This window comes from Dama dama, chromosome 16, assembly GCF_033118175.1.
Source record: "Dama dama isolate Ldn47 chromosome 16, ASM3311817v1, whole genome shotgun sequence".
Lineage (NCBI taxonomy): Eukaryota > Metazoa > Chordata > Mammalia > Artiodactyla > Cervidae > Dama > Dama dama.
In genome coordinates, this window is record NC_083696.1 from 16,703,249 (window position 1) to 16,717,590 (window position 14,342).

Consider the following 14,342-nt stretch of genomic DNA (forward strand, 5'->3'; position numbering starts at 1 on the left):
AGTGACTCTTTACAATCTCTTCCTCAAAGCAAACTCATTTTCAAGATTTTAACTAACATCGCTAAAGAGAAACCTTACTACTTAACTTTCTCAAACTCCAGCTGCCTAAATATTTAACTTTATGTCCTACACCTCAAATTTAACCCATTTATTCTCCATCAACTATCTCCCAGCCCCCTTCAGAAGAGAACAGTTATCTATCATCACAGACTCACATTTTACAAGTTTTAGAGAAAAGAGATCACTAAATCTACATTATTTTAGAGAAGAGAATAGGATCTAGAAGAATTAAATGACAGCCCAACAGGCTAGTTATTGGCAAAACAAAACTACAATCTGCACCACCACACTCCCAATACATTATCACCTCCTAGAATTTTGATAGAATTCTCGTTTTTATCAACAGCACTTGAATTCACTTTTTAGAAACACAGGTTCAAAATATCCATGACCTAGATCCAAGGAATCAAGTTCTGTGTATTGTTGACATTTCTCTCACTCCTTTTTTCTTCCTTTTTAGAACAGACTGCACTTTTTCAGTTGAGGTTCCTTCAATATGTAGTGCTATCCTCCCCAAGTCCTCTATCCTCCCAGAGGCTTATTCCTGCTGCCTCTACTTTTATCTATGGTGCTTAATAGAGATGGTTCTGGATAACTCAAACTCTATCCATCCTCAAAGTACAGCCCAATCCCAAATTTCTTTTTCCCCAATTTCTAATGCACTGCTCCATCACTCACTTTTCTATTTGTTCCCAGGCTGATGCTTATTCTTTAGAAACCTGCTATCTTCAAAAGTAAAAAGAACCTGATATCACCGAGGTTGTCTTTTTAATCTGAGAAATCTGAGGCCCAGAGAGAAGTGACTTCTCTTGTGTTACTTGAGAACTGGTGATGGTGACAAAATCTGAATAACAGTTCCCCAGATTCCTACCCAAAGCTGGCGTCAGCTCTACATATGTCAGTCTTTCCCGACACCCCCCGTTGATAATGCAAACAAAAGGCTTATGTCAGTGCCATATGAAACTTTATTTACACGGCTAGCAGTGTCCATCCCATTATTAAGCACGCAAAAGGGACGCGTCAGTCAACACTCCTCCAACTGAACTGAAAGCGGAACCCAGGGGGAAAGCAAGAGAGAAAGGGATGATTAATTCAAATACCCCTCTCCAGAAAGCTATCGTAGCTCCTCCACTGCCCGCGGAAGCACGCCACACTCCCTCATGGGGCATCAAGGCCCTTCCCAGTTGAGCCCCAGCGTTAGCTCCGGCCACGTTCCTGGCCTTCCCGTCTCCGTACCCATCCCTCCAACCATTCCCTTAATACGCAGAGCTGCCCAAACCTGGGAGCTGCTTTCATGTTTCTACAATTTTACACACACTGGCCCCCAAACCTGCAACGCTCTCCCCCGCCCCCTAGATCCTTTTCCAAACCCCGAAACGGCTCTCACGACCCTACTCAAACGTCATGACCCCAACCGGGTCCTACAAGAGTCTCGATGGAGTCCAAAACCAGTCCTATCCCGGCAGGAGGATTTCAGTGGCTGACACGACCAGAAGCGTGGCGGCGAGGGGAGGAGCCCGAGCAAACCCTCCCTGAGGTGCTCGTGGACTGCCTTGCTAAGTATTCCCCGCCCGGAGGGCGCTCAACCTGTGGCCTGCCTGGGCCAGGGCAGGTGCCCAGAGAGCTGGGGGAATGCCTAGTGACGGCAGACGAGCCACCGCGACACCCTCCTGAGATGCCCGCCCATCCCCGGAGACCTAGCAGCGCCTCTCACACCTTACCTCAGCCAACAGGGGCGGCAACTCCGCTTTACGGCACTCACAGCAACTGCTGCAAAAGGGGCCGTCAAGCGCGGAGTCGTGAGCACTGGTCTGGTTGGTGTCTGAGGCGTAAGCACATTCAGGAGACTGACCACCGACAGGTCTGCTATCCCCGGCGCTTCCTTACCTCCCGAAGTTTACTGAACCCGGAAATTTTCTGGCTTGGGGGATTAAGCTTCGTAGCCAAGCTTTTTTTTTTTTTTTAAATAATATCTCTTGCCTAGGTAACTACTACAGCAGCGCACAGAGGCGATCTGAGATTTTAGGAGGTGGTCCATGGAGAGGCACCCGCTGAGCTGTGTTCCCCAAAGTGTGTGGGTTTGCGAGATAAAATACAGGACGCCAGTTAAATGAATTTCAGATAAGTTTTCAGTGTGTATGCTCTGCAGAGAGATTCAGAAGAACTCTCCAGATTATGGTTTCGGTACCATCGGGTGAGACGGGGGATGGAGTGGGAAACAGTCGGGCTCAGTCGCTAATCTGTGTAGTCGCTAATTCTGGTACGACTGTTTGCGACCCTATGGATTGTAGCCCGCCAGGCTCCTCTGTCCGTGGGATTTCGCGCGAGAATATTAGAGTAGGTTGCCATTTCCTCCTCCAGGGGATCTTCCCCACCCATGGGTCAAACCCGTCTCTCCGGCATCTTCAGGCGGATTCTTTACCACTGATCCACGTGGGAAACAACTGAGTTAATATTGCTCTTGAGGTTGAGGTGCCTGGGGAACACCCAAGCTCCAGCGAACTGTTAAGACTCCTGTTAAATTCTGGAAATACACATTCAGTTCCAGACCGGACTTTTAACTGTAATCCAAAGAATTACTGTCAAGGAACACCTGTGAATCCGTTTTGACATAATTTTGAAAACTCTAAAGCACTGAACAAATCAAAGTAATTTTAAGTTCTTTCTATAATAATTTCTATTATCAGCCCATGGTGAAAACTGGAAAGACTCTCTTCATATATCTGAGTCGTTTGCTAAATCTTTTCATTTTGAAATCAGCATTTTATAATAGTAGTCGTGCTGGTATGTATAACACATTTATTGTACTAATACCTAATACTGTATATACGTTTTCTTACACCCTTAATTATTTTTAGTGGGTTGATTGGTTTCCAACTTTATGCATGATATATACATTTTTGTGCCTTCTAGAAGAATGCCACTACTATGAGTGCTCAATAATGCACATGGAATCTGAACTGTTTTTTGGAAAAGTATATGTCTTTCTCATTTCCCCGGGTTATGTTCCTTGTAAGTTTCTTACTTTTCCTTGCATAAGTTTTCTGTGTACATACAGATTTATTTGGTATGTAACCAGACAACACCAGTACTGAACCCCAGTTCCCTTGCTTGCTGCTCAAAAGGCCAGTACTCGAGAGGAGTGTTAGTGGAAAAGGAAATTTTGCTTTATTCAGGAGGTCCGCAACCTGGGAAGACGGTGGACTGCTGTCCTAAGGCTGTCTCCAGGTTGCTAGTTAGGAGACAGATACTGTAAAGGCAGTGTGAGGGAGGGAGCAGGGTGTGTGACCAGCTTGTGTGTAGTTCGTGGACTGGTTGGCATCAAGGTGAAGTTTCCAGCATCACCAATCTGTTTTCAACCAGTGTGTGGTCTATGTGCTTGTGGTCAGCAGTTTTCATCTGGTGGGGGCTCGCTTCCTGTTAAAATAACTTAAGACTGTGTCAATCAGACCTTTGTATCTTTCAGGGAAACTGGGAGTTTGGAAATTCTGTGTGTCTGGTTCATAGTCTAAATTGTTGCCAGTTTCCTGGCCCAATTGCTTTTCTTTCTCAGTTTAGTTCAGTAGCTCAGCCGTGTCCGACTCTGCCACCCCATGGACTGCAGCACGCCAGGCCTCCCTGTCCATCACCAACTCCTGGAGCTTACTCAGACTCGTGTCCATCGAGTCGGTGATGCCATCCAACCATCTCACCCTCTGCCGTCCCCTCCTCCTCCTGCCTTCAATCTTCCCCAGCATCACGGTCTTTTCGAATGAGTCAGTTCTTCGAATCTTTGTTTCTACATCTTATTTCCTAATCATTAACTATTGAGCCAGTCTTTTGAAAATCACTGGGAGACTAAAGCTTTTCTACAAACAAGAGGCAGGTGGAGGACATTGTGGGGTGGAGGTGGGGGTGTTGTCTGTCACAGGGAAGGTCCCCTAGGGTCCTGCTTGGTTACAGTCCCCCCTTTTCTTTGACACTCAATTCTGAAATGGGGAGCAAGAAAGGTTTGGGATAAAGAGGTTAGTTATAAAGTCACCAGAGGAACTGTTTTAGGGGACTCAGTTTTACACAGAGCCCTCTTATTACTTGGACTAGTAGTTAGTAGGTTTATTTAAAAAGTAGGTAACACTCAAAGGAAGGAAGTTACCAAAGATTCATGGGATCATTGGATACAGGTGTTCACCTAAAGGACTGAAGATGGTAAATTTTGAGCATCAAAATGAATAACTATTAATTGAAATACAGAAAAGACATAAAAATTCTCGACTTCATGGTTCCTTACATGTGAAACTTATTAGTCAAGACTGATGATTGCCAGGGCATGAACTCACTACCCTGAAACTTGATAAAGTCATTGAGCATTTATCCTGCCTTTTAGAACAGGATTGCAGTGTAATCAAAATGCTAATGAGAATTCCAACTAATAAAGAATGAATGATAAAACAATCATTGCTACTCCTAGTGAAATAAGAACAACCCTCATCAGCAGAGGCTAAAATTAAGTTGAAATGTTGATGGGGAATTTCTTACTTGATGGATTAGGCTGGAACCCCCTGAACCCACTGATCAATCTTATCATTAACTCTGGGGCAACATCACAGCATGCACTTTCAGATGTGATGCAACAGAAAGTACACAGCACTGCCTATGAAAGATTCTTGCCTAAAAAATGAACGCACATTTAACCATAACTCTTGATTTAACAGAGGCTATAGAGAATTGCTCAGAATGTGGAACATTCTACAAGACAAATGCCCCAGTTTCTTCATCAATGGCATTTAAAAGGTGGTGGAGGGAACTAATGCAACATCAGACTTAAGAGACATATGCCCAAATGCAATGTATGGACCTTGTCTGGACCCTGATTTTAAAAAAGCAACCATAAAAACACATTTTTGGGACGACTGAAATTTTAATACGGACTGAGCCATTAGATAATACTAACGGATTGCTGTTAATTTTGCTAAGAATGTTAATAGAATGTGGCTGTGTCATCATTATTTATGTATACTGCAGTACTTATGGGTGAAATTTTTTAGAACTTAAAACTGACAAACATGGCAAAATGTTAACAATTAATAAATCTAGATGATGAGCATAAACATGTTCATTATAAATAACCTCTCTACTCTCCTGCCAGGTGGCTCAGTGGTAAGTAATCTGCCTGCCAATGCAGGAGATGCGGATTCCATCTTTGGCTCTGGCTCAGGCAGTTCCCCTGAAGAAGGAAATGGCAACTGACTCCAGTATTCTTGCCTGGAAAATTCCATGGACAGAGGAGCCTGGCAGGTTAATCCACTGGGTTATAAAGAGTCAGACACGGTCCCTATTATTAGCAGATATCCATCATTTAAAAATCATTTAGACACAGTAGCACATACACATCCTGGCCCACTCTTAACATGGTGGGGTCTGGGGCAAAAGGGTAGAAATGGAAGCCAATCTCGATTTAAGTGTCTAAATATGTAAGAGTCGATCATATACACATAACATATAGACTTCTATCTTGATAAATATTTCTTCTCAAGTAACAGAAATCTAGGTTCAAGATTGAATTCTCAGACACATGCTGGAAATCAACAGAACCAGGTCAGCCTGCTCTCCCTGCAGTCCCCTGGGACTGTTTCCTTTTAGCCTCTAGCTGCAGCTTGCCCAAGGGTCCTGGAAGCATGAAGGTGGACACCCCAGTCTGCACATCCAAACTCCTGAACTGCCTCCCCTCGAGTCTAGTGGTATATGTCTATAGTGCAGAATGTCTTCAGATGGACTGGGGAAGAGGCCGGTATGTGTTATGGAAGCCAGCTTTGGGCTGGTGGGACAGGGGATTATGGGATCCTGGCTATTGGGTTCATAGTGGGTAGTGGAACAGACTAGGAGTGGACACAATTCCTCACCAGCTTCACCTGTTCATTCTGTGGAAAGGTACAGCCTGAGACGGAGGATCAGGGTAGGGACCCCTTCTTGCCCAAGTCTAAGTGTACATGCCCATCCCTATGACATCATGTTACGTTACTGTTGGGCTTGCTTTTTCCATTTCATGGTGTCATGAAAACCCTCCCATTAATCACAGTATCAGCTGTGTAGGCTTACCTGGAGTCACTATCTAATCCCACAACCTACTGCAAAATGGACATAAACATACTACTAATACCATGCAGTGTAAAGAAAGTGAGGTGTAAGAAGGGACAGATGGACAGAAAAGTGGAATGTACACAATTTCCTGAGTTCTGGTCCCAGAGATCCAGTCAGGCACATTAGGACTGGTATATCAAGGAAAAGTTTCTCTAACTGAGGAAGCAAATTCCAAAAATGGTCTATGTAACATTTGGGGAGGGGGGACGTGCAGAATCTATCTACACAAGTATACAACCACCTGTGCAGCACATAGAAAAGGGAAGCCTTCAGCCCCATGGCAGTGCACTGCTGACCATTGGGTTGTTTGTGTTCTGCTGTCACAATGCTGCAGTGTGCGTGTGTGCTAAGTGACTTCAGTCATGTCCAACTCTGCCACCGCATGAGCCTTAGCCTGCCAGGCTCCTCCGTTCGTGGGATTCTCCAAGCAAGAATACTGGAGTGGGTTGCCATGCCCTCCTCCAGGGGATCTTCCTCACCCAGGGACTGAACCCACATTTCTTAAGTCACCTGCATCGGGAGGCAGGTTCTTTACCACTAGCACCATAATTTGTGAGTGTCTATGTAACAGAAATACCTAGAAATGGAATTCAACTTTTCAAGTGAAAGTGAAGTAGCTCAGTCGTGTCTGACTCTTTGCAACCCCATGTAGCCTGCCAGGCTCTTGCATCCATGCGATTTTCCAGGCAAGAATCCTGGAGTGGGTTGCCATTTCCTTCTCCAAGGGATCGTCCTAACCCAGGGATCAAACCCAGGTCTCCTGATTTGCAGGCAGACTCCTTACCATTGCAGGAAGACTCCTTATATATGTACTTAATACTTTGATATTACTTGTTCTCCAGAAATGCCGCACCCATTCACACTCCATCTTCTGTATGAAGGTATTGGTTTCTCAGCATCTTTGTCACACTCTTCTCCCTGTGACTCAAAACTATCTAGTATCTCTTCATTCTTCTCTTGGTAAAAATGATCTTAGTTACAAGAGCTCCAGCCTTGTGTGGTCATTGACTGGTTTTCTTTTATCTCCCAAACTGGTTTCAAGTTAGAATATAAATTTTAAAAAAATCTTAGCTTCTGATTCTGTCTTAGCTACCAAAATGTAATCCAAGATGTGACAACTTCCAAAGACAGAAACTAAGTTCCTAGCTTATATAACAGTTACTCACAGCATCTATAGCTGCACTGTACAAGCAGCAGCTATTAATATTAGCAAGATGTGGCTCTTTACATTTAAGTTAAAATGAAAATTTCAGTTCCCTAGTTGAACTAGCCATACACATTTAAGAGGCTTACTGTGTTGGACAGCCCAGGTTACAGAACGTTCCATCATCGCAAACAACTGCGTTGAACAGCACTGCTCTAAAATATAAAGCTTTGGAGGCAAAATTCCAAATGGCTTTTTTAACTCTCATGCTCAACAGCACACTGTAGATATTTAATAATAAGAGTGGATAAAATGCAAGCACTGAAGCAAAAGAAAGAAAAAAAAAGTTTAATTTTTAGATGAGATATTCCAGGTGTTTTTTTTAAGAATTTGGTTATTCTATACAGAACATACAATAATTTCAACATACAAGTTACTCTACCTTGAATACTCTATTTTGAAATTTCAAAAACCATTTTAAAAGCTTTGTCTTGTTTCCAAAAAAAATGAGGCAAAATGCTTATTATAAAACACTAGTTTTCAGCACTGCGTACATTGTAAGTAGTTCATTAATGTTCTTCATCTTTAACTTAAACGTTAAACCTGAGGAATTAGAATTTTTATTATCAGAACTGCATAGCAAAATCATGTCCAGATGATAGAAAAACCAAATAATCTGTGGATCAAGATAATTTGTAAGCCACTTAATTCAGTTTAAAGCAAAACATTTTAGGAGAGATAATAAATGATATCCAGGTTAACAGAGTTTTGAAATGCATCATTGTATTTTAAAAAATGATAATGCAACAAAAGTTATCAAATGTTTTAAAAGGTCACATACACCTTATATCATCTATCCAATGACAACAAACTGTTGAACCATCCAAAGCTGGTATTTTGCAAAAGAATTATTTAGGCCAAATTCAGTCTTTGCATGTGGCATTGAGCAGTCATGAAAGTGCAAATGCCTGGATGGAAACACAGCTTTAAATCATTTATTTATGCTACTATTCTACTCTGACACACGTTAATGCTATGGGAGAAATTTTACAGTTCTAGAAGTCTTGATATAGAGTACACCTTGATGAGAAAATACAAAAAAGGCCACAAGTCATGCATAAACTAAAAATGTTAAAGGATATTTTAATCAGGCTTTAAAAAAAAAATCAGGTTTCATGTCCTGGTGATACCACTTTAAGCACATGCTTTATCAAAGTAAATGGCATCTAGAGGTATCCAAACACTTATGTCCATTATTAACTAAAAGTAATACTTCATATTTACATAGCATTTTACTGTGGTTGAATCTATTTCATATACTCCATTTCATTTTATTCCTCACAACAGCCCTGTGAGGTAGGCTGAACAAGTTACATTGTTGTAAAGGCAAGTTACATTGCCTTTATGTAAGGCAATGGAAGCCCAAAGATGATTAAGTGATTATGTAGAGATCACAGATATAGTATATGGTAGAGCTAAGGTGATTAATTTTAAATACTTTAAAAGAAATTAAGCCAAAATATTTTTTTATATCTAGAAAATTTAAAGACTAGTGGTTTTTAATACAAATCATTTCAAAACTTTAGCTATTATATATCTTATTGTATGAATTAGTTATAAATTTGATTTTAAAGAGTCTCCCCTAAAAGGCAAATTAGACTCAGTGCTTTGGTATCTTAGAGATTTTGGAAATGTTTAAAAAAAAAAAAGCATTCTCATAACCCTTAAGCTCTCCAAAAAGTTCTAACACTAACAAAAATATCTTTTACTAATCTCTTACAATAAACTTAAGTAGCTCCAAGGCAAAGCAAACACATTCACCTACGGGCTGTCCTATATACTGTGAAATCCTCTACATGTTCATTCCCAAGAACCAACTTATATTGATTGGGTACCATTAAGAAAATATACCAATTTAAACTAACATAGCTCCAATGATTACAAATCAAAAGTCAGTATACCTTATACTGACTCAGAAATAACAAATACTGTTTTAATTTGAATGTGAGTAGTCTGAGGAGAAAAGTACTATGGTAATCTCTGATATTTATAAGTCAATACTAACCTTTATATGGCATACCCAACAATATATTTTCAACAAAAACATATACCAAGTGTGATCCAGTTAACCTCCAAATTACTCAAAAAGCTTATTTACATTAATCAAATATTCCAGGTAACAAAGCTATCATATGTGACATGAGGACCACAAGTATTTGCATAATATGAATACTGTAAGATATACACAAAACTAAAACTATACTGACTACGAGGTAATCTTTCTGCAATGATTAAGGAAAATTCATGATCACTTAAAATGCTCCAGCACTGGCATTATGAAATATAAATTTAAAATAACTTTATGGTTATTTGGGTGCCGAGTAAACTTATGCTGACCATTCACTTCCCTAAAATAATATATTCAGTGTAAAAATAAAATCAAGGAAGAAATTTTTCAGACACATCTTACATGACTACATATAGGTGAACCATTTTACATGCAGTTAATTATAATTTTTAATAAACTCTTAACATTTACTTTTTAAAATTTCTGACTGATTAGCAAAAACATTGTTTTTAAGATGCAAACTTTGTCATACCTCTCAAAAGCAGCAAAAGTACTGTACACACAGAAAATCAAACTTCACAAAGTTAGGAAATCTGAATAGAAAGTATGACTGCCATCCCAGACTTATTTATTTGTTACATGAATTAACCAATGAATGAATACTGATCTGACAAATACGGAGTTTTCTCCAAAAGAATTATCATGATGATTTTTAAATACAGTCCTTAGTCTGTTTAGCTCAGATTCACATATTTTATGGAAGTCTACACTGTCTCTTCTAAAATGAATACTTTGAAATAATCATTTTTCATATATATCCTTTTCCAATTTTCCCCATATGTTTCCAAAAGACACTAAGTAACTTAATAATTTTATGTGATTTAAAGTATATGGAGGAAAACTAATCATTCTGGGTAAGTCATGAAATAAGAGTATCTTAGCCTAACTAAATCATTTTATTCTTTATACCACTGAGGATCAGCACAAAAATTCAAATTATATGTAATGCTGCGCATACTTTAATTTCATAAGTGAGCAAATAAAACCAAGCCAGTATGTCCCTTCAGATGACAATATGGGGAGAACGATCGCAGGACAAATTCGGTGAAGTCTAGCTGGCCAGCAGCAGTCCATGGTCTGGCAAAATAGTACAGATGCCATCAGTTAAACCCCTGGACAGACAGGCACACCTTTGATACTTTCAAATTGTCTACCTACACCTGGAACATTCAAAGAATTACTGTATATTAAATTTCTATGTGCATTTAGTTAGTAAATATTTGGTATGTACATATTCATGAAAAGTTAAAGATGTATGTGACACAGTCAGTCCAAAGAGTCAAAACGAAATGTAAAAAAATTCTTTTTTCTAAAGTGCTTAAGGCAACTCCTTCATTTTTTATCCAGTTTACTACAACTGGTTTGAGATTCAACTGCTAAAAGAGAAAGGCAATACTAAGTGTATATTTTTATAAAACATAATTTTTTACACCCGTGGTATATCCACTACCATCAACCTCTCATGCATTTCTTTTGTAGAAAGCAATCATGTTTGACCTGTCAAAATAAAGAGTAAAAAAAAAAATATTTTAAAGAGTATACCAACTTTTCATGTCTTCAATTGAGCAAAAAATCTCACTATTTTTTAATTCCAATGCTAATGAGAATGTTATATATTGTGTCACGTTAACAGTTACCGTAATTTGAGACTATGTAAATAGGCACTATAGTTGATTATTTTCTAATTTGAAAATGAGAGTGACGAACTTCCTCCAATTTAACTTCACACAAATAAACTTACATGAATTAAGCTAAAAGCCCACACATTTTGTTTCTGTTTTTTGGGGAGGGGGGGGACCTTTAAGAAGAAGCACAGTAACAACAAAATAAAAAAAAGAAGCACAGTAAGAGGGAAACCCCAGATTCTTATTTTGAAGTATAACAGTATTACTTCAAATCAATTTTCCAAATGATACTAGAATATTTTATACAAAGGGTTTCAAATGATGGGATGAGCACACACAAGAATCATATGCACTCCTCTAGCCCCTGACTAGTATTTTCCTTTCCTCATGCCCCTGCAATAGAACTCCTCACCAGTATAACATAATGGTCTCTGGTTTAAATATCAGTTAACAATGCATGGGGCATGGATCGAGAGCATGCTTAGAGGAAGAAGGCACTTAAAATTAAAAACAGGATATAATTATACAGACATAACAGTAAAAGTTTTTATACAAGAACTTCTGGCTTTTTCAGTGTCATTTTTGTTAAAATATACGTGACTGTTCACATAAAGCAGCTCCACCACTAACTTGCTGCTTTCAGGTTTAACTCTTATGAAAGAGAATTATAACTTCCTGTTTCCTTAGGTCCTGCAATAACCCTGCTACAGAGAACAGGACATCCAAAAATTTCTTTCAAAATCTCTAGGAAAAACAAAAATCAAAATTATATTTATTTGGAGAATCAAAACAATATCTACTTGACAATGTCATACACTAAACTGCCTTATGGTCTTTAAAATACGTTATCAGACAACAGTATAGATATGACTCTCCTCTGGAAAAATGAATACCCAGTTTGAATGAAACTCATTAGGTTTGTTTTACAAAGAACAAAACATCCCATCAGTAAGCAATAAACTTTAAGAGAGAATGAGCTGTTCCTATCGCACAGGTCTTTCTATAGAAAGTAACTCAAATGTACACAGCAATGGTCACTTCTAGGGAGAAGGTATCATAAGACAATATACTTAAAATATGAATGGAAGAAAGTCAACGTGAGAAAGTAACAGCTTCAAAAATTAAGGAATATACAAACCCAGACCTCTTGAAAATGCTCAAGGAATTCTTAAATACTGTAATGACAACTTCCAATTTGGCTCAAAGAACTTGTTACGAATTTTAATCAACTTTAAAAATATAAATGCTTTGCTCAATAATCATGGGTGTTACTCATGGTTTAATACATCTTCCCTATGTATGGTAAAGATCACTCTATGTTGATTTTTGGAAGCATTATGACCCTTTAGAAAGCAAATGAAGTAGCAAAAGACTGAGAGAAAAATAACCTCTGAATAGGTATGTCTGAAAAATTCATGTGCCAAATAAGTCAGAGATACATAGTTTTTTCAAAACTCTTGTTTTTAACCATTCCATCTTATTAAAAAGCAGATATAGATGACTTCAGTAAAGAATAGTTTTAGGTACCTCCCTCTATAACCTATTCCTTATAGATAAAACTTGAATAGGTAGCGTTTTCTACTTTCTATATAGCTTTAATGATGTTTCATCTTACTAAAAATGTTAAAAATAAGCATAAGTATTACCAGTTATTACACCAAATTCAAGTGGGAATTTTACCAAAACTATTAAAGATTCTATTAAACTAGACAAAAAAATCAGAAAATATAAAGCTTTAAAAAATCTTACCCATTATTCAAAATAATGGAAAGAAGTCTAATTAAACAAGGTAATGTATAAAGAATATCCCTTTGCAGCAGGTAAAAAACTGAAATTTGGGCAATTTAAAGCTATTATATCAAAAAGGGCTTCTGTCGTGAGTGGCACATGTAGGGCAGCTCGTTTGCTCTACGTGCGGAATCGACATCAAGAGATTTCGGAAGCATAATTTTTGCTAATGGGGCAGCTGGTGATCGTTGGTCCTGGCGCCCCCAAAAAGAATTAAAAAAAAAAAAAAAAGCTATTATATCTAGAAACACTTCCTATCCACTCTCTATTTTGAGTTATAACCATGAGAGAAATATCACAATATTTGGAAAGAAGAAAATGATACACAATCTAGTTGAAAAACAAAAGACAATAATTTAGCAAACCTCAACTTATTTATAAAAGGGGAAAAAAAACTACTGTAAGAAAACCTTTCTAGCATGCCCAATCAATTTTTTCAGTTTTCAGAAAACCATTGAAGACTGTACAGTTTTAAAGCTTCAGTGTAAGAATTAAATAATAGTGATGACATTAAAAAAAGGGAACGTATAGAGGAAAGAAGATTTAAATGCTTTTCCCTCTGGTCCTCGGGCTACCATATGTAACTAAACATTTTAGAATAGTCAAAGTAATCTAAGAATCACAAAAATGAGTTTCTATGTAACTACTTAAACACTGCCTTTTTTTCCCATTTACTCTTCAAAACATCAGTTTCTTGCTGGATGTCTGCTTGCTTCTCTGACACCACACAGCAGGCTCCTGTGACTGCTTCCCACTAGATGCCTGATGCGAACAGATTCCAGACCTTAGAGCAGAAGGCAGCAAACCCGACTCCCACCACTTGTAAACTGCTGTGATTAGTAACTGCATGGAAAAGGCCACCCAATCAAAAAGGAGTGGGGGAAGATAAACATATTCTGAGTAGGCATTACTGAGCAATATTGTTTAAGCTGCTAGTGGAGCCAGTCATTCCATTTTCATTTTTCTGAAGTGTCCTCACAGCACTTGGAACCTGCATCCCAGTACTCAGAGAAAGTCCGCCACACCAAACCTAAGGAAGGACAGAAACACAGCTGCAGTCAGACTTCAGATCAAGGGGAAACTCACAGGATCCTTGTATTTTTCCAACTGAAAGGCAAAAATCAGTGAACACAAGTGAACATCATCAAATTCCAAACTGAAAACCTTTGTATGTGAACTGAGGGGAAGTAGAAAGGCCAACTCAAGGGTCTTTTAGAACCATACTGGCCAAAGGAAGTCTTATGACAGCAGAACTCACTGGAGCTACACGTGAGAGGAAAATAAGGGCTGTAGAAATTCAGAGACTAAATTGGATGAATTTAGCCAAAAGGTACTATCATTACTGATACTAAAGTTCACAACCAAGAGAAGTACACAAAGACTCATCTTTCTTATCCCAATTACTGCCTTAGATTTTGATAATGGGTTGTGACCTGAAACTATAGGAATCTAACACCCCTCTGTTAACACAGTAATCCCA

The 14,342-nt window shown here is 38.7% G+C and overlaps 2 protein-coding genes and 1 non-coding gene across 16 annotated transcripts in view; 1 reads left to right on the forward strand and 2 right to left on the reverse strand.

Annotated features, from left to right (window-relative positions):
* FKTN (fukutin) overlaps positions 1–1,847 on the reverse strand; it is an 88,431-nt gene extending 86,584 nt beyond the window's left edge. For all 5 annotated transcript variants that reach the window (XR_009696357.1, XM_061163505.1, XM_061163504.1 and 2 more), the window contains exon 1: positions 1,782–1,847. The gene's annotated coding sequence lies outside the window, so the exon portion shown is untranslated. The remainder of the gene's footprint in view (positions 1–1,781) is intronic.
* Positions 1,848–7,653: 5,806 nt separating this feature from the next.
* The window catches only part of FSD1L (fibronectin type III and SPRY domain containing 1 like), a 61,721-nt gene continuing 55,032 nt past the window's right edge, over positions 7,654–14,342 (reverse strand). For 6 of the 10 annotated variants that reach the window (XM_061163499.1, XM_061163491.1, XM_061163498.1 and 3 more), the window contains 2 exons: positions 13,774–13,892; positions 7,654–10,526 (listed from right to left, as the gene is read on the reverse strand). In XM_061163499.1, the coding sequence (XP_061019482.1) occupies positions 10,415–10,526; positions 13,774–13,892 (231 nt within the window). In that variant the 3' untranslated portion in view covers positions 7,654–10,414. Of the gene's footprint in view, positions 13,893–14,342 lie in introns of all 10 variants that reach the window. The other 4 variants (XM_061163496.1, XM_061163493.1, XM_061163497.1 and 1 more) reach the window with 3 other exon arrangements.
* LOC133071483 (U11 spliceosomal RNA) lies at positions 12,935–13,067 on the forward strand. The gene has a single exon (XR_009696436.1). It is a non-coding gene; the product is annotated as a U11 spliceosomal RNA (small nuclear RNA).